The sequence below is a fragment of the Poecilia latipinna genome, unplaced genomic scaffold (genome assembly GCF_001443285.1).
Source record: "Poecilia latipinna isolate Pla-1442-1.1 unplaced genomic scaffold, P_latipinna-1.0 Scaffold714, whole genome shotgun sequence".
Classification (NCBI taxonomy): domain Eukaryota; kingdom Metazoa; phylum Chordata; class Actinopteri; order Cyprinodontiformes; family Poeciliidae; genus Poecilia; species Poecilia latipinna.
The window spans coordinates 122,709-146,433 of NW_015113330.1; the positions used below are offsets into that span (position 1 = coordinate 122,709).

The following is a 23,725-nucleotide window of genomic DNA, read 5'->3' on the forward strand; positions in this document are numbered from 1 at the left end:
GATAATCCAGTAATCTTTAACAAAGCACATCCCCCTCTTTATTCACATGAGTCTTTCCCTTTGTGGAATTTCATCTACTCCGAATGCACGCACAGCCTTTCGTTGCTTCGGTTTTATGGCAAAATTCCAAAACAGCCACAGGGTGCAACTGCAGAAGAGGGAAAATGGCAAAAAGAAATGTATTGTTGCACATCAGGAGAGCTGGCAATGTGAATATTCATTCAAAAATGATATCAGACTGGAAGGGAAACGTTCGGGATCTAACCCAGGAAGATATGAGCCAAGATCAACATATTTTTCCTATTTTCTTTCTTTTTTCTCTCTTTCATATTTCATACCCCGACTGTAGCTTCTAATCCCATTAACAGACACATATCCTCAAAAAGAAGAACTAACCCAACTCTTAACTCACTGACTACATAAAGGCAGAAAGAAAAGGTGTACAAGCTTCCTTTCATCAAAAAAAAAAAAAAAAATCACCATGTATTTTGGAAAAAAAAATATTTACTTTGACATTAATACAATCCCCATTTCATCCACGCACCTTTCAGAATAAAACCTGATAAAAGAAGAACACCCACTGCAGTTTAAATCTCAAAAGCTGAGTGAGTCATCTCTAAAGCCATGATCTGCATATTGACTCAAAGTTTTTTTTTCCAAATAATAACCTCAGTATAATCCTGTATTTTAATGCACAAGAGTTTAGGTGTCTTAAGTCAAGAAAAAAATTCAGGGATGTGTGCCCTGAATGTCATCCTGCTTCAACACATCTAATTCAAACTGACAACAGATTAACAGGATTCTGCAAAAAGTGGCTAAATTCAGGTGAGCAAAGAAAGAGACCCATCTATAACGTGAAGTATCGCAAGCGTCCCAACACATTCCTCTTGATACAAGTCAAACAGAAGACTAATTGAAAAAGGAAAAATAGAAAAAAAAGACATTTTTCCACTTCAACTTTTTATACAGTTAGGGAGCTTCCACGAGTAAAAGCTCTTACCTGCTACTCAGAGATCATATCAATGATATAATCAAAGATAATATCATTGGAAGTAGAATATAAAGAAATATCTGGAATTTTGAGAAAGTTTAAGAGGCAGTCCTTTTTTTTCTACAAAGTAAAAAAAATGTGTGTTTTAATTGACAAAAGCTAGATAAGCTAAATGCAAGCTGCTATATGCCTGTCAAACATTTATGAAATTAAATGGCAAAGGTCCTGCTCACAAGATTTTGCCTAATAATAGGGCTGGATCAGCCCTGGAGGCTGATTGAGCAGGTGGCATTCCACCTTAACTAGCAGAAACAAATACTTTGGGAAGGAGGAGGATTACAGCAGCTTACTAGAAAGCAAGGCTGGTCTGAGGGTCATAAGTAGGCCTAACACCCTTAGAGGTTAAATAGGTCACATTCCTGCAGGACTAATGGATACAATTCAGTTTCAACAATGGTATATTACCAAAATTTTGTCAAGATAGCACTGATATCCATGTACCATGTTCATTTAAAACCTAAACAATAAAATGTTTTCTCCTGAAAACTATTCCCCATGTATGAAAACACACAGAGCAGCAAAGTTATTATTCTGAGCCTGAATCATTTATCATGATACCAGAGAGGAAAGTGACAATAAAAGCAGCTCATTAAGCGATTCTAGATGGATTCTGATACGGTTCAGGGACCCACAAGGACAGTAACACACACACACACACAAATATGCACAAGCATTTTATTATACATAAAGCAGTGCATGTGTCTGAGGGAGGCAGATGGGCAGAGGTCAAAGTACTGTAAACAGCGAGATGGAATGAAATGGAGAGGGATGAAAAAGAAAGAACTGAAAACTTTACCAAAGTACTTTTCAAATCAAAAGTTTGTATAAAAAGCAGTGAGAAATTAATTCTGGTTAATGTAATCTCTGGAATAGTTTAGGCTTGAAAAATAAAATGTGAACAAAAATAATCTTCACCTTTGTCAATAAAGCAGACATAAGTTAGAACACCAGAAAATGTTTCTTTTTGTGTGTGTGTGTGTGTGTGTGTGTTATTATTAAACCTAACCATGGTAGAATGTTGCTATCCTGCTGCCATTTTCTATTTGCAAACTCTTGAAACATTTCCAAGGCAGTCGGCTTTCAAAACATGCAAATGCTTCTATTTCTAAAATAGAATAATTTGACCAAAATTATTCTGACTGCATGAGCGTGAGGGCTGATCCAGTTTCCTTTAAAACCATTAAGTTACTGTATTCTATATGGGAAAATAAATTTCATCATAATTTTAAATTTTGTTGTGACCACCTATGACTTCTTGGATTGGAGCCAAACCACCTTCTCTAATTGCCCAAGTAACTAAGTTCTGAGTTTTAATTAGCTATAAAAACAATGATGCCAGCTGCCTTTTCATGGATTAGGCAGTTTATTCCATAACATTATATAAACAGAAGAAGTACTTAATTTTAATATCAAAATTAAGTAAGAATAGTAGTTTTCTTATCTGTGTGCCGTTTCTTTAGGTTGTTGTGTTGGTGATGTAACTACTCAAGATGTTAGGTAACTTCATGCAAATGCTGAAATTCAAGCACCAAACAGGATTTTGATTTAATGACTTCATAATTAGTTGCAAAACAGATGTCCTTGGCCCACAGCAACCTGAGCATTAATGAGTACCAGCCTTGCATAAGAGTGTGAAGAGTGAAAGAAAGAGTATAATTATGATAGCAAAAAAACTCCTTCACGTACTTTCCTTTCTCAGCAAGACCAGTAGGCTCCCTTGTCAGTGATTCACTTACATTTCAACAATAGTTTGGGAATCTGGTCTGGTCATCAAGTCACTATGATTAACCCATCAATCACACTCTAGATGCATAATAGAAGCATATAAATATTGCACGCTCTGCTAATGGTAAAATGCATCTTAATTATGCAGCAGTGGCTGTGGAAGGTTGTTTTGGGTTACTGGTTGAAATTAAAGCTGAGTCACTGACTGCACTGAGGCCAAAGCAGAAGGCAGACAGGAAGACAACGGAGCAGGTATCCTGGGAGCCTGCTGAGGAGAACGGGTCCCTGGCATCTGCTACAGTACAGGGAGAGAAATATATTTAAAAAAAGAGACAGAAAAATGGAAGACACACTGGGAATTAAAAAGATGCAGTCAAATCAAAGAGGAAAGGGATTTTCTGAAAAATTAAAGGAATGATGAAGGAGAAAGATGGCAAGGGTCGTGAAGTGGAAAGATAAGGAGGTGCAGATTAAAACAGGAGGAGAATAAAAGAGGTAAGCAGCCTCTAGAGGACAGAAGAACAAGCCTTTGTGTTCTCAGCCCCTCTTAGCCTGAGTAAGCATAATTTTAAATCACATCAACTTTCTTTAAATGCTGACTCAGCCTTCTGATATGGACAGGCAACAAATGCCTGCTCTCGCTAGGACAACGCTAAACGCACCGGCAGGCCAGGCTGGTTTGACCTTTAAGAATGTTTTTTTTTTCTAGTTTACAAGAGCAATGAGACGAGTAAGAATGAGTTGGTACAATTAAATATTTTTTTTTCTTTTTATCTATGTTGCAAAAGTAACATTGGTTACAGTCATCTATGAGACATTTGGTATATTTATTTAATTTGAATTAAACACCTGCTAAACTCACACTTAACAGTAATTTGATCATTTTCAAGTGAACGTTCATATTGGCCCCAGTATCATCTACTTTTTTGCCAGTCTGCTCTTTATAGAGTAAAACTCAGAAGTATGTAAGCTGATTTTGGACGGGTAATTAGTCAGGCTATGTGCTCTGGCAGTCAGCTGCTTCACATTTCACCTGTAGCCTGCAGAGTGTATCTAAAATGTGCCAACTTAAAGGACTAATTCAGTCTTTTAGTGGTTGCATCAATTTGCCTCATAAGCTGATTTGCCACATAAGTCGACAATATGTCTGAGTAGCAAATTTTTTAACAACTAGGAAACTTGTAAACTATTGAATTGGACCATCTTGAATGTTGTTACACAATGCAATCTAGTGCAAAATCCAAAGATTTACTGCATTCTTGGTGAAGTTAGAGAGGACTGATGCGTTGCTGTGGTAATCCTATAATTATGATCAATTATGATCGAAAAACAGATAATGACAGTCTTTGGACAGACGGATCATTTTGGATGCTGCAGCTTCCTGTTGGTTTGATGTGGGAAGAAAGTGTTACATTTATGGGAGAAGCTGATATTCTATATTTCTTCTTTTTAGGAAGAGAATAATTAGCTACACTATAAAACATGTTATTCAGAAAAACAACAAATATTTTAGCAAAACGACTGTCCCTGTTAAGTGCAATAAAAAAAATATAAAATTCAAAAACTGTCTGTCAAATCATCGTGATTGTGTTTTTGTTGGATGATTCAGCAGCCTTATAGTTAAAAGAAACAACAAAAATGTCCAAAAGGTTCGGCAGAAGCTACTCCTGTTCAAAAGCAAGGAGAGGAAATTCTTTCCCACCATTTGATGCCGTTTCAGACGCAGTGTAGCATGACAAGATTAAACAATGTGACGTAATGAGAGGACCTCACATACAGGTCCTGACAGAGGACTTTTTTTCCCCCTCTTTCTCAGATCATTTAAGCAACCTTACAGTAATGCTGAAAAAAAAAAAGAACTATAAAATCTTCACATTCATCTCTCATTATGGACAATGTTGCTTTTTGGTGCTAAAAACAGGACTTAACTGAGGTAGTGTTTGCATCTCTGCATTTCAGACATTTCCCAGAGGAAAGTTTCAAAATTTCTGTGCAATCTCATTGAAAATGCTCCAATGTGGAGATTAAAGAAAAAGGACCACCAAGAGCTGATTACCTAAACTAATGAGAGATAGTAAAAAGCACTCAGAATTATTTTAGAAAATGACAAAATATAGAGGGAGTGAGTGAAAATCTGATAGAGAGAAAGCAGTAAAACAGCCTCAGTAGGCACCAAATGAATCAGCTCAATTTTCCCAGCTGTCTTGGGGGCTAGACAGTCTGACAGGCCAGAAAATAAGGATGACTCATCTCGATTCACTGAGACACACACACACACACACGTGTATGTGTGTGTATATATATATGGTGATTGATTATCTCCAGTATATAACGATCACACTCGCACACTCACAGTAGAGGTTCTTTCGTTCTTCTTCAAACACATTTATTGTCTCAAACAGATATCCTCATGCTAACTGTCATCATTTAAATCTGCAGCAATTTATCCTTTTCTTTTTTGCATGATGCTTTTATGTGGCCATGTCTGTTTTTAAATGTGCCGCTGTTGCTCTCAGCATCTTTTTCACTGCCTCATTGGGATGAATAAAGTTTTATTGAATTGAATTTACAACCCAAGAGTGTAAAAAAAATGGTTTTGAGCCATTAAAATGTATCCAGATCTGTAGATTTCAGCATTTTTGGTCTCTTTAGGAAAGTGTCTGGTTTTCCTAAAGAGAAGCCAGACACCAAACCGTTTGTGGGCTCTCAGTTTTAAGGCTCAGCAAATAAAAGAAAGCAACACACAAGCAAGACTAATACCCTGCAGTCACCAACATGTGACTCATCTATTAGCCTTTTCTCAGCCTGTCAGGATGCACCAACACACACACACACACACGCACACACACACACACAGAAGCATCTGTGCACAGTGTGCTCTCACACGCACGTTCATAAGACACTTGCATTCCAACGTGTCTTTAGAGAGGATCAGACTCCGGTGGTGAGGGGTTTCCAGATTGTGTGTGGGTGATATCTGAACAAGCTTCAAAAGACATCAGCTCCTTTGATCTTTCCAGTTACACTCTCAGACTCTCTTGTACACACACATGTGCACATGAGATTCTTCTTTTTTTTCTTTTTTTTTTTTTTACATCTGGTTTTGTGAAGGAGTCACTTCTACAAAAAGTCTGCTTCCTTGAGCAGCTTTTTTTATTTTTATTTTTTTTTAAATAATACATTTATATAATCAAAACCAGAAAAGTTTGTTTCTAGAGTATTAGTTATTCACTTTTATATGCTTGCTAGCCATTTCGTATTCATCAATTCAGTTGTTGGAAATATTACTTTTATAACAAGTAATTGATATTTTTAAAGCTGGAAGGATTTTTTATTTTTTTTAATCAACTTTAACATGTTTTTTGATTAGAAAAAAAGTGAATTAAGGCAATGTTCTCCGGAACATGCAGAGCCATTATTCAACCACTTAGAGAGTGAGAAAACTGGCAGTGAAACAACAAAGCTAAAGTGAATTATCCTCAATAAGATACCAGCGTTCGATAAACAGCACAGGGTTCAAATGGTCCTTTTTGTTCTGGGAACAAAACACACAGTGTTAGCATGTCTTTTTTTCCTCACTTTACCTGTTTCGGGTTCATGGTGGCTCTCATCCAGCACCAAGCTATTCATGCATTTAAGCTCCCAGTCCTGGACCTCAGTTTTCCACAGTGCAGAAACCAGTACAGTATACCGGGCCCTGCAGAAGGAAATGTGTTTGGAGAAGAGAGAAATGGGGGTTAAGAAATATGACTGGAAATTGCTGATATGTGTTTGCATGCATTTAAGAAAATTTATAGTGGATGTTTTTTTGCTACTGGATGGGTTTAGTTGAGCACACAAGACAGACTAAAACAAGTAGGGAAAATAGATACAGTAGGAATGCAGAGCTGATTATAAAAAATGTTACAGTGAGTTTAGTTTTCACAGATTCACCTATTTCTGGATTTTCCTCTGGAAAATAACTCCCAATTATTCACAGAATATTTGTCAACTAGCAAATTTTTTATATCTAACATTGATTGCAGTGTTCTGGCTAATCATTGATACTTAAAAAGCATGATCTGCCAATTCCCATTTCTGGAAAATAACTATTGTTACCACCAGTTATCCCTACATGAAATTGATTCATTTGGCATATAGCTTTTTGTAGAGTGTTTCTGCATCTTGACTCTTCTTTTTATATTTGAAGTTTAATGTAAGAATCATGACCATGACAGACAGATGTAGGAAAAACAAACATACATACAAACAAACAAACCAAAAAATAAAAAATCTCACAAAATAGCTTCACTGTTGTGGTTCCAAGCACAAAAATCATCATTAGGTATGTGCAAAGTGAGCCTCTATATCATTACTTTTGCTAACGTGGATATGTGTAAAATCATCTTTTAATCTATTTGGTGGATTGCAAATGAATTTATTAAATAATGACTAATGATGTATCTGTTTTCCTGACAATTTATGTGGCTTTAAGGCTTTTTCAATAGAACTGTAGCAATGTTTTAGTTATTTTGTTCCATACTTGTATATAGATTAATCTTAAAAACATCCTAGGACTGTTTTCTTCAAAACTGGATCTGTTAAAGCCCCAACATCCAATTTGTAGGTTACTGTTATCAGGTGTTAATGAAGATACGGATCACATTTGCGAAAAGTTTTTTTTTTTTTTCTACCGTTTCTCCCTTTCATGTGGAAAAACTGGGGTAATTATTAATTTGCTTATAAAAAATACACATCAAACCAACAAATAAACTACAGTATCCATAGTTTTAAGATCTAAATAAGTGACAAAAACTTGAGCTTTCAACAAAGCCAGCTTTCCCAGTGAGACGTAAACAAATGATGTGTCAAATCCTTTAAGTGAATGAAGGCATCAGTACCACAAAAAGGACAAATGAATGAATGAGAAGAGGCACAGAAGAAGACATGGGGATCAGAAAAAAAAAGAGACTGTGGGAGGACGGATGGCACAAGAAGGTTATGGGGATTATAAAGAAAGAAGTTTAGAATAGAAAAAACAAAAACAAATAAGCTAATAAAAACAGAGTGTATAGGGGATGAGTGGGAAGGAAACGCAGGGCTTGCGTGGGACAGAGACCAATAGAGATCGGACTGTTTGCAGGAGACAACACAATAAAAAAAAAAGATAAAGATAAATGCGTTTCAGAGAAGTAAAGGTTAAATGCTCTGCATTAATACTCTGCATGTCCACATAACATGTACAATTGATTAAACAAAATCTGAAAGAAAAATCAGCAAATTATACACTACTGGTTCATGTTAGTGTAAACATCTAAGAGATTTGATTCTAATTTCATAATATATTGTGGAATTTTCCAAAATTGTCATAAACACAGAATTCCCTTAAGCATTTCAGGACTTTGTGCAATAATATAGAAGTGACACTTGTTTAAAACTGCAAACATGTTCAAATACAACAAGAAATTACTGGATATCAAGTTCACACCAATGTTTGTTGAGCTTCCTTCATCTTGTGCAAATGCTTATAGTCTGCTGATCCTACATACTGCCTTTGAGGTCACATGTCTGTCTTATTAAATGTTAAAGTCCAACTTTTATCGGTATTGACATTCTGTTTCTCAATAAATTAATGCAATTGTTTAACATATGTTTGCATAAACAGGCACCATGAAAAGGGATATCCCAATGCTGCAAGAACACAAGCCACAGCCTGAGATAGGAAAAAATAAATAAAATAAAGCTGAGACTGATGATAGTCTCCCTCCCAATTTCTTATCTCCTTGCTGCTTTTTGACCTGACAGCACTTAACCTTTTTTTCCCCCCCCCTCATCATTTTGTACTATTCCCAGGATCTTCCCAGTGTAAGGAGATCCCGTCCAGTCATACCACTTAGTGTTGACTTCTGACCAACCTTTCGCAACAATGCCAAGAAGGCAACAATGACTTCTCAATGCGATGTGGTGGCAGTCTGCCCACTGAAAACCAGAGCAAGAACAAAACCGGTTTGTGAATGGTTGCCTTAATTTATGCATGAACAAACTGCAAAAGAGGTTCACACATGGATCAAAATGTGATAAAGCAAATATCTGCATAATTCAGCTATATAAGGTGGAAAAACATGACTAGCATTTTAGGATGAGCAGCTGTAAAGATATTTTCCAAAATAAATGACCTTAGATACGCTCCTCGAAGTTACCAGCACTTATTAAACCAGAGGCTTTAGACTAAATATGATCCAAAATGCTGGAACTATGAAAACCTCGCATGGGTAAAACTGCAGCATCTTAAGGGAGCATATATTGATGCAAAGATGATTAACTAGATCTTAATTATTAACTTGCATCAGTTCTTCCATAGACACATGCTTCATAAATCAGGATAACTACAAGTTGCCATAACTACAGCTCCATGTCAGCAAACATGTCAGTCGCCATGTGACTCTTGCATTCAACATTGCAAGAGATAGAAGACTGAAACAGAAAGCTGCTCTGACTGCCATTGAAGGATCAAATGCAGCAAAAAGGATGTCAACCAAACTTAAAAAAAAAAAAAAAAAAAAAAAAAAAGACTTCCTCGGAATCATTCACCATCTTGTTTTTTCCAAAACGCTCAGCATCTAAACATCTCCAGTTCTGACACCCTGACAGATTCATGAATAGATCTATTTGGAGTTGAGCCTAAAAACTGTGCTGCACATTTCTAAAGACGACACATTCTTTTAGATAATTCATGAGGGATATTTCTGAATGGGTTTCTCAGGCAACATATTTTAGAGAACAAAATAAAATTACGTCTCCATATTTGTGTTTCCACCCAGTAAACGATGTGTGCCTGGATTCTTTATGCTATAAAATAAATGTCACTTGCATCTCCACTGGTACTCTTAATAACAGGGGTAACATTGTTTCTTCATCATTCAGCTCCATCAGTCGAGGCTCCAGAAGTTCGATGATGGTCAGAGCAGTTCGGAACACAGCTTGCAGGCCTATCCAGAGGAAACCCTTTTTAAAAATAATGTCCATCTTGCAAAGTTACAGAATAACATCAGTTCTTCCTTTGGATTACAAGAGAATATAAAATTCAGTGCAGGTGAAATGCATACAAATACTCACTGGCATAGCTGCATTAATGAACTGTCATTTTTAAAGATTTTTTTTTTTTTTTAACATCTGTGTGTGTGCCTGCCTGCCTTGTAAAATGATGAGGTCCCAGACAGCAAGAACAGAATCCCAGCAGGGCAGGGAAGTGAAGAGGGTGAGAAACCATGGCATCACAAAATGGACTAATAAGACTCCAGCCGAGTCCTGCAGGGAGGATGACACAACAGGAAAGCTTGACTTGGCATAACCAACAATGTATTCAAGATGTGTTTTACAGACACATGGATGACAAATCTGTTCTTTAAATTGATCCCAAGTCAAGCATCCAACACTTGTGTATTGTAAAAACACTGGATGACAAACTTCTTTGGCCACTTCCCCTTGGAGGTGTGTTTGCTCAAACATTTTCTGTCATTTGATCTGTGAAAAATGCCAAAGGTAATAGATTGATTAGAAACCTTTGTATAATTTCCATTTTATTGTGTGTGTGTGTAGTTTTCACCTGTGCTTCCTTCAAATAAAACATTGCCTACAAGCTGTCATTTTAGGACAAGAGTGGATGAGTTGGCTTTAGCCAACACCACCTTCCCACACATCTAATTTCTAAAGCAGTGAAAAACTAATTTTAACTGATAACAGTACAGAAAAAAAAACAGTATTTAGACAAGCCACAACATGCAATTCTATTCCTGTTTGCACATGCTTTAAATGGTGCTCCATGAAGAAGAAAAAAAGAAGACTCAAAGAGGATTATGTGATGGCTACGACTGAGAAATGTACACCAGTGGGATCAAGTGGGATTGCTTCATCTCATCTGGGCCTGCTAGTGCGCCTATCTGGTGAAACTGGTGAACAAATGGCCACTAAATAAGTTTTCCACCCCCCAGCCCCCCCAAAAAAACAAAATAAATTTTACACAGATTTTAAAGTTTGTTTTTACAGGGCTGCTGCGAAACAGTTTTCCTTTTTGCAACCTTTTGCTTAACATTACTAGAAAGTAACTTATTTCACCTTTTAACTGATGTGTGTAAAAGTTGCATCAAATCCATTTGGAAAAACATGCAGGGATACAAATTATCTGTGGTGGTATGCTTCCCAACCTGCATCAAACCAGAAGACTAAATGCACCAAATGAAAGGTTTGGTACATTCATTTGGTGCCGTACACGTTTTTGTACGGCAGGAAAGTGACATCCCAGGAATCTGCTCAATGTAGAACTGCATCAACAACAATGATAAGCCTAAAGCCAATAGAGGATGGCAGAGGAGGCCCAGCTGATGATGGATTCATTACACAGGTCCCTAAGCAAAGGACTTACTCATTACTTGACTATGACATGGACTCGACAGTGTGCTGAATATTTCTCTCTTTTCAGAGCCTCCGAAGTCCACAGTAAACAGAACAACCTGAGTTTACTCCCCATTTATTTGCTTTCCCCAAAAGAGTGGCCAGGCATGGGGCAGGACAAGAGTTTCAGCAAAAATACAATGGTCTTGCAATGCTTACACATATATTTTAAGCAAAAAAAAAAAAAAAAAATGTAATTTATTTTTAAACTGAAAAGCAAACACTCATACTGTTTGAGAGAAAATAATATAAGTTATTATAATGGAATCTGTAAAATTTAGTTATTGGTATTTTGAGATGTAGACTTCTGTAAGAATATAGTAAAACCCAAATCACTAAAGTAGGAGCTAATAAGCCAGGGTTTGTTAGTTAAATGTCTCATTTGTTCCAGCGGCAAGCCTGTGGACAAGCATGCTGGCTATAGCTTTGTAATTCTAATGGATGGTTTAAAACTATAACTCCGTATTTTGACTCAGTGCTTCGATTACGGAACGCATGCCATTTTACCTGACAGTATTTTTATTGTGCTACCTCCTCTATTACAATTGCAAAGCAATATTGAGATGATGAAACTCAAAACTTCTGAATGATCGCTCAAGTAATAATCTGTTCATTTTTTTTATTAACAGTACTAGCAGGTTTTTTTTTTGGGGTTTTTTTTTCCCCCCCAAGTTTCCTTAGGGGGGAAAAAAAATCCTTAAGGACAGAGAGTACAAGAGTGAAAAAAAAAAAAACATAAACACATGATAGAGAAGAACACTTTGTAAGAATGTCATGAGTGCAGTAAAGTTTTTTTTATCACTGCTGTTTAGATCAAAACTGAGGATTTTCTTAAGTATGGAAAAAAAAAAAAAAAAAAAAAAAATCTAAGCCTATAAACGCTACGTTGTTGGCAAGTAAAGCCAAAGGCCCTTTGTTTCTCACCAAGTGCTTGGAGAGCCGAGCCTTCCGGTGTTTGAGGAACTGATCAAAGACCTTCACCTGATGTTGGACTCTGATTAGAAGAAGAATAAAAATGTCGGTTTAGTTTGACTGTAGTGGAATAGAGAGAGACAGAGGATTTTGAACGCAGTTTCAGGAAACGAATTTAAACATACACTGAAAAGAGAGTGCATAAATGAAATGCTTTCATCATCTGTCTCTTGTATGTAAATCTACACAAAAAGCATCACTACTCTGATGCTTTTTGCTACATATTGTAAAGTTCATTTTACGATGAACAGATTCAGAACCAGAAAGCGGTGGATAATATCAACATCCTTAAGCTCATTTAGATCAAAGTTTTAAAGAAATCTTAAGACCGATTGGATTCAAAAATCAGAAATAAATGCTAAGTACTTGAAGAGTAAATACTTTTCCAGGCAAATTTCATGGATTTCTCAGAAAACTGCAAAGTAATTTTTCCAAAGACGTGTTGTGCACCTTCGAACTCAGTTCTTACTTTGTGAGACTGAGGTCAAACAGCTCAGCCAGATATTTGGATTTATCCAACAAGGCTGTCAGAGCCCAGAAAGCCTCCTCCTCTCCCAGCTGCATCAGCAGCACAGCAGCTATGTAGGACATCCCTGTGAAACAAGCAAGAAAGCACACACAGTATGTTTTTTTTTTCTGGATGACAAAGTACAAATTAGATTCAATGGAAATATTGTGCTTGAAATACTTTTATAGCGGTTGTGTCTAGCAGAGCAACAACAATAAATAAATGTTTCCTTACTGATCCTACAGAGGTAACAAAAACATTTTTACTTTTCTCATCTAGCCCATTTATTGGGTCAAATTATATTTTATATAACAGTTTTAATGAAATGAAAGACGAGATTTAGCAAGGCTTTTATATTTATTTAGATTTCTTTTACTTCTTTGGTTTGCATGTAATGAAAGGCAAATTCTTCAGAAGAAAAATATTTATTTTATTTCTTATTGTTTATTATCACCAAAATTATAAGTACTTCTATTATTTAGACTAAACTAGAGCAGAAATGTCAGAACAGAACCTCATTCGCAAATTTTAATCTGTATCGGCTTATTTTTTTTATTCATTTATTTTTAAAGTAAAGCATATTTAATACATTGCCCTCCACATTTATTGGAACTCCTTCAGGATGGGGGGGAAATAAAATAAAACTATCAAACTACATAATTATTGTCCCCTACTACCATCTTCTGGTCATAATGTGTATTGCAGTCACCTCTTCTGAAAACTCCCGAGATTTGTAAACACTGTTGGAAAACGTGGGATACTTTGATGGTTTAAACTTGGCTTCACTTTGAAGCTTTCTTTCAGTGCTAAAATACAAGTGTAAGTAATAGAAATAATAGACTTGCTTTATTTCAAATGCAATGCTGCATATTCTTATTACAGGATGTAAATGAACAAAAAATATAGACACAGCTGTGTCACCTCAGGGAAATGCAAAAAACAAGTAAACGTATACAATGAGATACTTGTAAATATATGAACTCTCCTTTAAAGTCAGTGAGGTCTACCTGCAGACAATGACTTTGCATAATGACAAAGTTTGCATAGTAAGGTTTTTAAGCCAAGAGGACAAGTCAGGAACAGAGAGAAAGGCAGAGGTGTGCAGTTATGAGAAAACGGTACCTTGGCTGTAACCAGCTTGTGGATTGTATTTTGCATAAGCAACGAGGACCCTGAAGAGTTTAGCCTGACCCTCGATGGCCTCTGAGCTCTGTCCCATCAGGGACCGGTGGGTTGGAAAGGATCGCTCTGTGGTCAGATGAGATGACGCACAATAAACATGAATTTCTTCTACTCAGCCTAAATCATTAGAAAATGTAATGTCTTACCTTAACACTTTGTAATGCATATAAAACAAATGATTACAGAGAAGTAGTGTGGCATGTATGGTGGAAAAATTATGGATTAAAATCATATGATTGGAAGTAAATGAACCTAAAGACAAAGGTCGCTTATATTTTTTTACCCCTTCACATATATCTTGAAAAAACTGGTAAAATGGAGAAAAATAAAAATCAGTAGTGCTCCGATGAAGTTTTTGCAGCCTTAGTGATATCTACTGCTGCATTTTTTTTGTCATATTTGAATGTTTGAGATGAGACAAATTTCAATATCAAAGATAGCTTAAATAAATACAAAAGCTGTCTGAAACAACCAATCACTATGTACAAATTTTAACAGTCAAATTTTTTAATTAAAAATTAACTGAAAAAGAGAGAGAAAAAAAAAATCTGGAAAGCCGAGTTCAGTTTCACCATCCACACCCAGGACTGATCACTGCCAGACCTGTGGAATCATAAAATCCAAAAGGCCACAAGATATCAAAGCTACACGTCATCCCTTAGAAATCCAACTGGGATTGTCTGAATTAAAACAACTTGGGAAAGAAGAGTGGGCCACACACAATGATGAACAGCTGTTACTGGAAAGTGGAGCACAGAAAGCTGCTTATGTGGCATTTCTATTTTCTCTTTGAGAAAACTTGGTTTGGTCGACTTTTTTTTTTTTTTTTACATCAAAACAAAATCTGCTTTTTTGTTATGTACTCAGGCTATCTTTGTCTCATGTTGGCATTTGTTTAATCATATAAAACAAATGTATCTAACACAAACAGAAGAGGTCTTTAAATGCTTTTTCACAGCACTGCTGTAGCCTGTCAGGAATGGAGTAAGGCTTTAAATGCGTGTTTCCATACGAACTCACGTAGGTCAAGGGCGATCTGTCTGAACAGATTTATGTCATCGATAGAGTAGCAATTTGAGCCTGAGAGCTGTCGCTGGTTCAAACGCAGATCATTCTGAGTGTCACTCAGTGTGGCGATCGCAGACAAAATGCCATATTCACTGACGCCCAAATCCACAAGGGGCCCTCGAACTTCCGACAAACGTGTCTGTTTAGGGGAAAAAACAACAACAAAAAAAAAAGTATAAACTTTTCTTATAAGAAAATGTATAATGTTTCATCTGTTGAAGAATAAAAGAACTGTTTTGAGATTAATAAGTTAATGATGTGTTGTAAAGACAAACTGTAAAAAAGAGACAAAACACACACACACACTAAACATAAATATCATGGAAAAACAGAGAATCTGTAATTTACCTGGTAGTTGAAGTCACTACATTCTCTCACACCGTCAACGTTCAGAAGGCACTTCCACATTCTCCCTCGCAAACTTGGAGGAATGCCCATCCGGATAAAGCGTTCAATCTGAAAACAATAAGTTGAAGAACAAACAGGCTTAGACAGTAAGGAACATGTTTTCACTCTTTGTTTCTTACAAAGGTCTAACCTGACTCTTGCAGATGAAGCTGGCTCCATTCCAGTAGCTGAGCAGTTCACAGAGCTCCTTCACCCTCACCGAGCTCAGCTGGGGGTAGCTGACAGAAAACATTTATGGAATAACCTTCAATGTCGTTCACACACAGCAATATAGCCAGTCGTGTTTTCACCGTTCTCCTGTTATTGGAAATTATAGGTCATGGAGTTAGAAGGTCCACGAGGAAAACCCAAACGTCCCTCCCCAAAGGGAAACTCTTCAGCTTCATCGTACATGAAGGTTTTTCAACAAGTTCAGGTCCCAGTTCTGCTGACTACTTAATATAGTCAGTTGACTTTCAGTGGTCATTTCAGGCTTTCAGTAGTTAGTTCTGCCAGCTGGGGCAATAACTGGATGCTGAATGTTTTGAATTTTTGTGTTAGTATTACGATACAGCAGAACAATGGTACTTTTGTAAAAGGTCATTACATCCTGAGAATCTAATTCTGGACAAAGCCTCCACCACTGAGTGTGGTTGAAAAGGACCTGGAATTATTGTATAGATTGTTCACAGTCTCTCTTTTTTGTGGAATCATGAACCATTTCATTAAATCATGCAAGGCCTGCTTTGCTTTGGATGGTCTTCTGGTTCATGACTTCCTGGATGAGTTAAAATTAACTCTCGGAGTAATTTTGATAGGCCAGTCACCCCACCGCAATCCATATTTATCCATTATTGGATAGTGACTCTCACAGAGCTTTGCTAGTTCCAAAATCTCAGGAAGGGATGTGTAACAATTTCCAGTCCTAAAAATGTCAGTGACTTCTCATCTGCTCTTAAATTACTTTAGCTCAGGTCAAAATGCACTATTTTGTGAGAATTTTTCTGCTTACTTCATGTGGTCACAGGTTCTATTAAGTCTCTTTTTTTTTTTTAAAAAAAAAGGTCTGCTAATAAGTAATATTGAACTTAATCTGGTATTTAATCAGACTGAAACGACTTTTTACACCACCAAATGAAAACCATATCTTTAGCCTTAAATGACAAGTTTAGATTGTATTAATTTCACGGAACTAAACCAGCATTAATTAGGTCAAACATGTGTCGCACCTGTAATCGTGACATCTGTGGTGAAGTTTTTGCTCCCTTCTGTTGGTGAAAGCAAAGCCGAATTCATCAAAACGTTCACTCTCACTGCGCCTTTTATCTGTTGGGTTTCTCCAGCTGGCGCTACTGCTGCTTCTTCTTCTCATTTTTTCACTCTCTTTTTTCAATCTACTAAGTTTTGATAAAATAGCGTGATTAAGGAAATTCCTAAACGACTCGCTTTGTTCAACTACTGTCAAGCTCAACGAAATTCAAATTTGAGAACGCCCCTAATCCTACGTCACGAAGCGTCACTGGATTATTTTCTTACACCATAACATTGGCAAAATAATTCCGATTATGGGCTATAATTTACTTAGAATAGTAAATGTAGTTTAGGAATAGTTTAAAATATTTTAACACATCTGGTTCTTTGTGAAATGAAAATACCCGGGATAAAGACTTTCGTTCTTCTTTTTGTTTAACTCTTTACCTACCGTTCAGCCTGTGAAATGACCGGGCTAAAAAAAAGTGATGACAAGAAGCGAGGGAAGAGTTGCTATCTTGAGCATAAAAAGTACAGTCAAAGCACGTCGATAGTTTAATAAAACGCGCTGTACGAGCATGGCAGACCGTAATACGAGTCTCCTTCTCCGCCGCTATCCAAGCCGGCTGGAAAATGATGCGGACCCGGACCAAGTCACAAGATGCCAAAAAGGTGTCATTGGCGAACTTTATGATAAATTATTTATGCAGTGTTGTTGTTTATTCTTGATGAGGTCGAGGAAAGCCAAATTAAAGAGGTTTTAAAAGTCGAAAATTTAAATTAAATTGGGGGGGGGAGGAGGTAGCCACGGTGTGCTTTAATATTTATTTGCGTCGATATCTGGAAATGCGAATGAATTAAATAGTATTAATTTTCAGAAAGAAGCTTTTATGTATAGATATCACAAACCAAAGCAGACCACATTCAGCTGGACTGATTCCCTACCCACCCACTCCCCTCTCTTTAGAAGATGGAAGCCCACTTTCATTTTTAATACAAGCAGAGCAAGCTTTGTTGGATAGATAGATAGATAGATAGATAGATAGATAGATAGATAGATAGATAGATAGATAGATAGATAGATAGATAGATAGATAGATAGATAGATAGAAAGTATCCTATCTAACATGAATTAAACAGTATCATTCCAAAGTCATCTAAAATTATGTTCACCCAGCCAAAATGCACACAACTTACGTTATCTTTATTGCTCTGACACAAACACTACGCTTTGTATGAAACAATGATAACCATGACTACTAAAGAACACAACCATTGCCAGCAAAGGATGAATGAAGTAACATTTGATGAGATCCATCAAATTCCTTGATGCTTTCACTGTAATTGTTTTAGGGGGGTGGGGGATAGGTCTATTTGGCATGTTAGATGTGTTAATGCAGGTTTTGATGCTGAGTAAAGAGTGAAAAGAAAACATGTTTCACTGGGATGTAACTTGGGCATTGCTGCGTGTTTCCACTTTGTATATTGTCTGGTAGCCATCATCCCAGGCATACAGCTGTTTATCTCCTGGGTGATAGTGGATGCTGCTGTGGCTGGTGTAGCGCTTTGGGAAGAACATCACTGGACTCTCATTGCTGCATGGACACAACATAGAAAACATAAAACATTTAAGCACATCCATTTAAAATGTGTCAAACTGCAGTTTATGATTTTACTGTGCGTCGTTGGTAAACCTGACCTTTATGGCTGCACACTCAGACTGCGTTGTACACTAACCTGTGAATGGTGTCATGGATGTCGTACAGACACTGGACGGTGGAGCGACCTCCATAGCGCGTGTTGTAGACCACGTAAAGCGTCCCACATATCAGGAAAGCCCCCTCAGCATCACTGCTTCTGCACTGTGTGTCCCAGGTGTATTCCACTGCTAAACTTACTGGTGAAAACAACAACATTTGTTAAAATGGTATCCATCGGTTATTGGCAGTTCGTGCCTGAGTGTCAACCTGGACAAACCCGTGCTTTCTCCACCCCCCAACAATTACATTTGTTAAATGGTTGGGACAGATTACAAGGTGGACCTGCACAAAGCATGCAAGCTGTAGTCTTCCTATTTTTGTTAGCAGAAAGTACATGTATAAAAGCAATAGCAAACTTGTTCAGGGTACAACTGAAACAAAGATTTTGTTATGCTCTATACAAAGATTTTATGCACCAAAATAAATTGTGGGGAAAATAATTATTCATTAATTAAGAAGAGACTCTTAATTCTTAAGCCTGATGTTAAGAAACTGGAAGCTTTCTTAAGTCTTTTGAATGCAAGATTTTAATCCATTATTAACAATCTCTCCACATGTAACTGTGGACTGTCCCTCAACTTTGTCATGATTATTCTCTCAGCGTGAGCCAAGCCTTGATAGCAGCTACTGACTGAATGTGAGTGGTGGTCATTTTACGTTTCTTTCTATGATCAATAATAATAACGGAGAATGTTTAATGGTGGAAAACATAACCCCGTTTGTTCCAAATTAACTACTCTTTAGCATTGTCTCCAACGTCAAGTGGTCCTGGTATACTTTTTTCTGGACAGAGCCATTGATTGACATATTGTTTTTATCCACGCTTTAGCTTACTGAATATGAGCTCAACCTTATTGTCTTGTTAGATGAGGTTTTCTTGTCAATCGAATATAATAAACTGAATATTAATTAAAATTTAGAGGTTTATTGATAAAAGGTTTTATTACAGTTTGTTTAAACATTAACTGAAGTTATTTGCTAGTTTTTATTTGAGTGCAACACAGCCCTATCATTAATTAATTAAGTAAAAAAATAATAATTCTACAGTAGAAGGTTGTCACACCTTTGTCTAGCTTGGTGATGACCAGGTTTCCTCCGTACTCAACATCCGCATGGATAACCCAGAGGCCAAGCTCGTCTACAGCCATGTCCAGGTAAGTGTTGGGATTGAGGCTGTAGACGGGAAGACGTCCGGCTCCAGGAAGAAGGGTGCTATCCACCACAGTGCCATTCAGAAGATCCACCTTTAAATGTGATGAGAAATAATTTAAAGAATGCAAACTGTGTTCATCAACGAAGAAAATGGAGCCTGAGTTTTTCTTGTTTGGAACAGATCATCTATCCATTCACTGTCTTATGCAAGGTCACAGAAGTAACGGGTCCGAAAGTAGAATCCAAACGTTCCTATTATGCTTTTCAGCATAATGATTCTTTGGTGTTCCCAAGTCAAAAGGAATGTATAGCTCATCTGGTACCCTTTGCCCTCGTCCTAGTGGATCCTGTCATGAAAACCTCAAAATGGAGTCGATCGAAATTCAGCTTAATTAAAGGCTGTTATTGCCCACAGCAAATTCTAGAAACCCTACAAAGGAAAATCTTTTAGCTGCTTCTCTCTGGAATGTGATTCTTAGTTGTGATCCAGATTTCTTAATTACAGATGAGAATCGGAATGTAAATATAAGTTGGAAGCTATTTTTTTTAAGTTTTAGTTTCTTTATTATAGAACAGTCCTAGCATTAATACAGAGAAGGGCTCAGTTCATCTGTCCATTGCATGTTTCATGCACCATAACCTCACGTTTGAGCAAGAAACAAAGACAATTGAACCCCAAATCTAAAAAAAAAAAAAAAAAAAAGGTATTTATGCATTTTTTGGTGTGAACTGGTTGTACAGATGCCCATAAAAACTCAGAGTTTCCTGGGAAAATTAGCATCATTGGAACAAACTTGTTTCTTTTGGCACTGTGTTCTCTGTGTCCTCAGCTAACACAGCGGGACAAAGAAAAGAGCACAGAACTCTTTTCCTGACGTCGACAATTCCTTAAAATGACCAGACTGAAGGCCAACAGCTGCCATGAGTTCAACAGATTATCTGTGTGAAATCCTGTTCAGGGTGATAAACTATGCAGTCAGAGACTGTTCTTTATAACACCAACAACAGAACATGAACTTGCAGTTCCTCTCTATTCTGTTGTTTTCTTTCTTTGCTTGACGTAGCTCAATAGAGAACTGCACTTTGACAAAAACTTTCAGTGACAAACCTTCAGTATTTCATTGGGTGTATCTGCCTTGTGGCAATACAGGAATCCATTGTAGATCACGTGACCCGTGCCCTGCCAGTGAAATGGCAGCTGCACCTCATTTGCTGGAGGTGTGGAAGTCTTTGTGAAGCTCTTCAGAGATTTGTACTCCAGAATGGTGTTGTTACGAAATCCACTGAATAAGTACACCTGGAAGAGAAAAGGAAAAAAAATAAAATAAAATAAATAACATGTAAGGATAACGATAAATGTTTTTTTTTTTTCAGTGATGCAAAACCGAGCCTGCTTATTGGTGAATAAAGACAATACTATTTCACACCTAATTAGTTGGGGATATTTTTGACTTTAAAGGCAGCCACACCCCCAAAGATTCCCCACCTGGTTCTTAATATGAGCCATAAACAGAGAATCTGATAAGGCTAACTTGTAACATACACATAGAATATATAACATTTAAAAATTACAGATTAGCAGGGAAATTTACACATTTCTTATGACAAATTTCCACATCTTTCTAGTCTGAGAGTTTCAAATCCCCAAATGTATGTAAAGTACAGTGATTAAGGCTTTTGTAAGTATGGGACAAACTATATGGAAGCATGGATGGATGGATGGATGGATGGATGGATGGATGGATGGATGGATGGATGGATGGATGGATGGATGGATGGATGGAAGGAAGATGGAAGGAAGGATGGATGGATAGATGGAAGGAAAGGTGCATGGACTTGCTGACAGATGGATGTACCGATGAATGGATAGACATAGATACAACATTCAACAAAGTGTGGTTATAATAATAACAAAATAATAAAATAATAAGAAATCACTTTCATTGCATTTTTATGCTCACCATGATATTGAAGTAGCTTAATTCAATTCTTGCGTAGAAACCCTTGATCAAAACTTGTAATATTTTGGAATTTTATTTGTCTCTGATGAGATTATGTGAAAATTTGATGTCATTATATCAGGAAAATATAATCTTTTGTGATATTAATATCAACAAAGAAGTCACTGAAAACTTAGATGAGTAGGGATAACATTACTAAGCACAGCATATTTTGATTGTAACTGGATAAGAAAACTGATGCATTAGCAGCCCCATAATTACACACAGTGATAGTCACTGTATTTTTCAGATATTAAATACCTTATTTGATCCTTCAGAAGGGTCCTTGAACCAGCATCCATTTGGATCTCCAGATTTCTTCACAATCTTAAGAGACTTGATTTGACTCAGAGCCATGCTGCAGTCTAGATATATTGCATAAGACCAAGAAAAAAAATTGTCTTACAAAACAAAATCACTGAAAATTTGCATTAATCTCTGTTCCTCTTGCATCATTTTCCAGCATTCCTCTACGCAAATGCTACCTACCATTCTCCACATTTATCTTGGCCTTCTTCTTCAGCTGCTCCAGTTCTACGGCTTTTACCTGCTGCTCTAGCAGTGCTTCCTCCATCTCAATGTTAGACTGAGTGGGAATTTTGTTCTCCAAATATTCCAGCTCCCTCTCCACCCGGTCAACACGCACAGAGACACTGTCCACCTGGCTCTTTACTTCTGATCTAAGAAGGAAAAAAAAACATATTTATGAGTCAGAAGAACCAATTTCGTCATTTGAATCATGTCTTGTTCTCAGATAATTCAGGGAGGATTACCTCAAGCTGCTCAGAGTGGACAGATAGCCTCTGACTTCAGAGGAGAGGTCATAGGTTTTCTGGGTGGCACTCACTGTGTTTTGCTCACACAGACTGAGACGCTCCTGGTTTTATTCATAGCAGGAAGGAATAGAATGAATACAAATAAAGCTGTTGTTAGTATATGTACAGCAACATTTTAAATGAACATAAGAGATAATTACATAAAATACAGTCTCTTTAGTTAGAAGAGAGAACAAATTTTAATCACTAAGAAGTACTTTAGTTGTTTAATTATTTAACCTTGCTGATCCAAACAACCAGTAAAAAAACTGAACATAGTTTTAGAATCACTTCTAAACTTTATTTTATTGTCTTTTAAGAAGCAAGAAGACTGAGCATGTATTTTAGCACATCTAGTAAGGTATACTGGGCTTTTCCATGCATTAAAAACAGATAAATATTCTGTGTTGACTCATCCAGATTCCTACACTAGGAGGTCCTAATAAAAAACAGTCAGATAGATGAAAGGGTGCCAAAACATTGCAGCCAGATGATCTGGCAGTAGCAAAATCCAAAGAAAACACAAACTCTTTGAAAACAAGGTGATAAAGAAGAAAAATGCCCGGTGTGGAATAAGTATTAAAGGTGGCTGGTTGTTGAGGAAAAGTAATGCAGAAATGAACTCACCTCCATCTGAACAAGCCTTCTCTCTAGATACTGGATTATGAAGGCATCTTGGGAGGAACCCTGGCTCTGGACGGATCCCAAAGTCAGGCACAGAGATAAAAGCAACAGCAGAACCATCCTCGTTGGTACTATTTCCCCGTGTCTCGATTCCCAAAACGTTAGTGAAAAAAACCTGAAACTGCTGTGACGTCTTCAGAGGTTTTGCACTGAAATGAGTTGTAATAACAACAAAATCCTCCCTTAAACTTCTATCAGGCTCCAACAAGAATGAGCTGGCAAAATCCTAAAAGAAAAGCAGCTTCAGACACACTTTATAACATTCCTCCTGTACTAAGAGCAGTTCTTGCTTCCTTGCTTGACTGCTTTTCCGTTCTTCTTGCTGCTGTCAGTCTTTCAGCTCATGAACTTTCTGCCTGTGCTCAGTTGCTTGATCAAACTTTTCTTTGCCCACAGTCCCTCCCAATCTCCCACTCTCCCAGTCTTTCTGCATGCCTCTCTTTCATTCTCCTCCTCTCCGGATTTTGTACATTTGTGGTATGAAAGAGGATGCCAGTAGAGGAGGGGGAAAAGACAAAGAGTGAGCTAGAAATAAGCAAAACCTTCGGATCCATTTAGAGTTTTTTGGAGCTGGAATACTGCCCGGTTGGCTTATGGCCTCAGTTCCACGCAGATGTGGAAATACAAAAGGTGTCAGCTAGACAATAAATTACATTTGCATATGTAAATAAAAAAAATAAAAAAAAAGATGCGCCAATATATGTAGACTTTTTTTTTCTCCTATTGATGTTAAAACATGC

At 37.1% G+C, this 23,725-nt stretch overlaps 2 protein-coding genes across 4 annotated transcripts in view; both read right to left on the reverse strand.

Moving 5' to 3' along the window:
- LOC106955196 (uncharacterized) overlaps positions 1 to 16,833 on the reverse strand; it is a 41,760-nt gene extending 24,927 nt beyond the window's left edge. For 2 of the 3 annotated variants that reach the window (XM_015045219.1, XM_015045221.1), the window contains exons 1-10: positions 16,553 to 16,833; positions 15,475 to 15,562; positions 15,285 to 15,392; positions 14,889 to 15,075; positions 13,809 to 13,934; positions 12,648 to 12,771; positions 12,131 to 12,200; positions 9,949 to 10,063; positions 9,627 to 9,744; positions 6,361 to 6,473 (exon numbers count right to left, since the gene is read on the reverse strand). In XM_015045219.1, the coding sequence (XP_014900705.1) occupies positions 6,361 to 6,473; positions 9,627 to 9,744; positions 9,949 to 10,063; positions 12,131 to 12,200; positions 12,648 to 12,771; positions 13,809 to 13,934; positions 14,889 to 15,075; positions 15,285 to 15,392; positions 15,475 to 15,562; positions 16,553 to 16,695 (1,192 nt within the window). In that variant the 5' untranslated portion in view covers positions 16,696 to 16,833. The remainder of the gene's footprint in view (positions 1 to 6,360; positions 6,474 to 9,626; positions 9,745 to 9,948; positions 10,064 to 12,130; positions 12,201 to 12,647; positions 12,772 to 13,808; positions 13,935 to 14,888; positions 15,076 to 15,284; positions 15,393 to 15,474; positions 15,563 to 16,552) is intronic. The other variant, XM_015045220.1, reaches the window with a different exon arrangement.
- A 924-nt stretch (positions 16,834 to 17,757) lies between these two features.
- olfml1 (olfactomedin-like 1) lies at positions 17,758 to 23,375 on the reverse strand. Its single transcript, XM_015045223.1, has 8 exons — positions 22,929 to 23,375; positions 22,260 to 22,363; positions 21,976 to 22,166; positions 21,748 to 21,851; positions 20,595 to 20,783; positions 19,398 to 19,578; positions 18,312 to 18,471; positions 17,758 to 18,169 (listed from the first exon to the last, which is right to left on the reverse strand). The coding sequence occupies exons 1-8, from the start codon at positions 23,043 to 23,045 to the stop codon at positions 18,013 to 18,015; spliced, it is 1,203 nt and encodes a 400-aa protein (XP_014900709.1). The 5' UTR covers positions 23,046 to 23,375; the 3' UTR covers positions 17,758 to 18,012.
- Between the last annotated feature and the right edge of the window lie 350 nt (positions 23,376 to 23,725).

Bases quoted from the DNA above. Each gene is read 5' to 3' on its own strand.
- olfml1 (XM_015045223.1), bottom strand. From the start codon at position 23,045: ATGGTTCTGCTGTTGCTTTTATCTCTGTGCCTGACTTTGGGATCCGTC. The intron at 19,579-20,594 runs GTTTGTCACTGA...TCACATTTAAAG, and splicing joins CACCCAATGAAATACTGAAG to GTGGATCTTCTGAATGGCAC. The intron at 18,472-19,397 runs GTGTGACAACCT...TGTTTTCACCAG, and splicing joins CATCACCAAGCTAGACAAAG to TAAGTTTAGCAGTGGAATAC.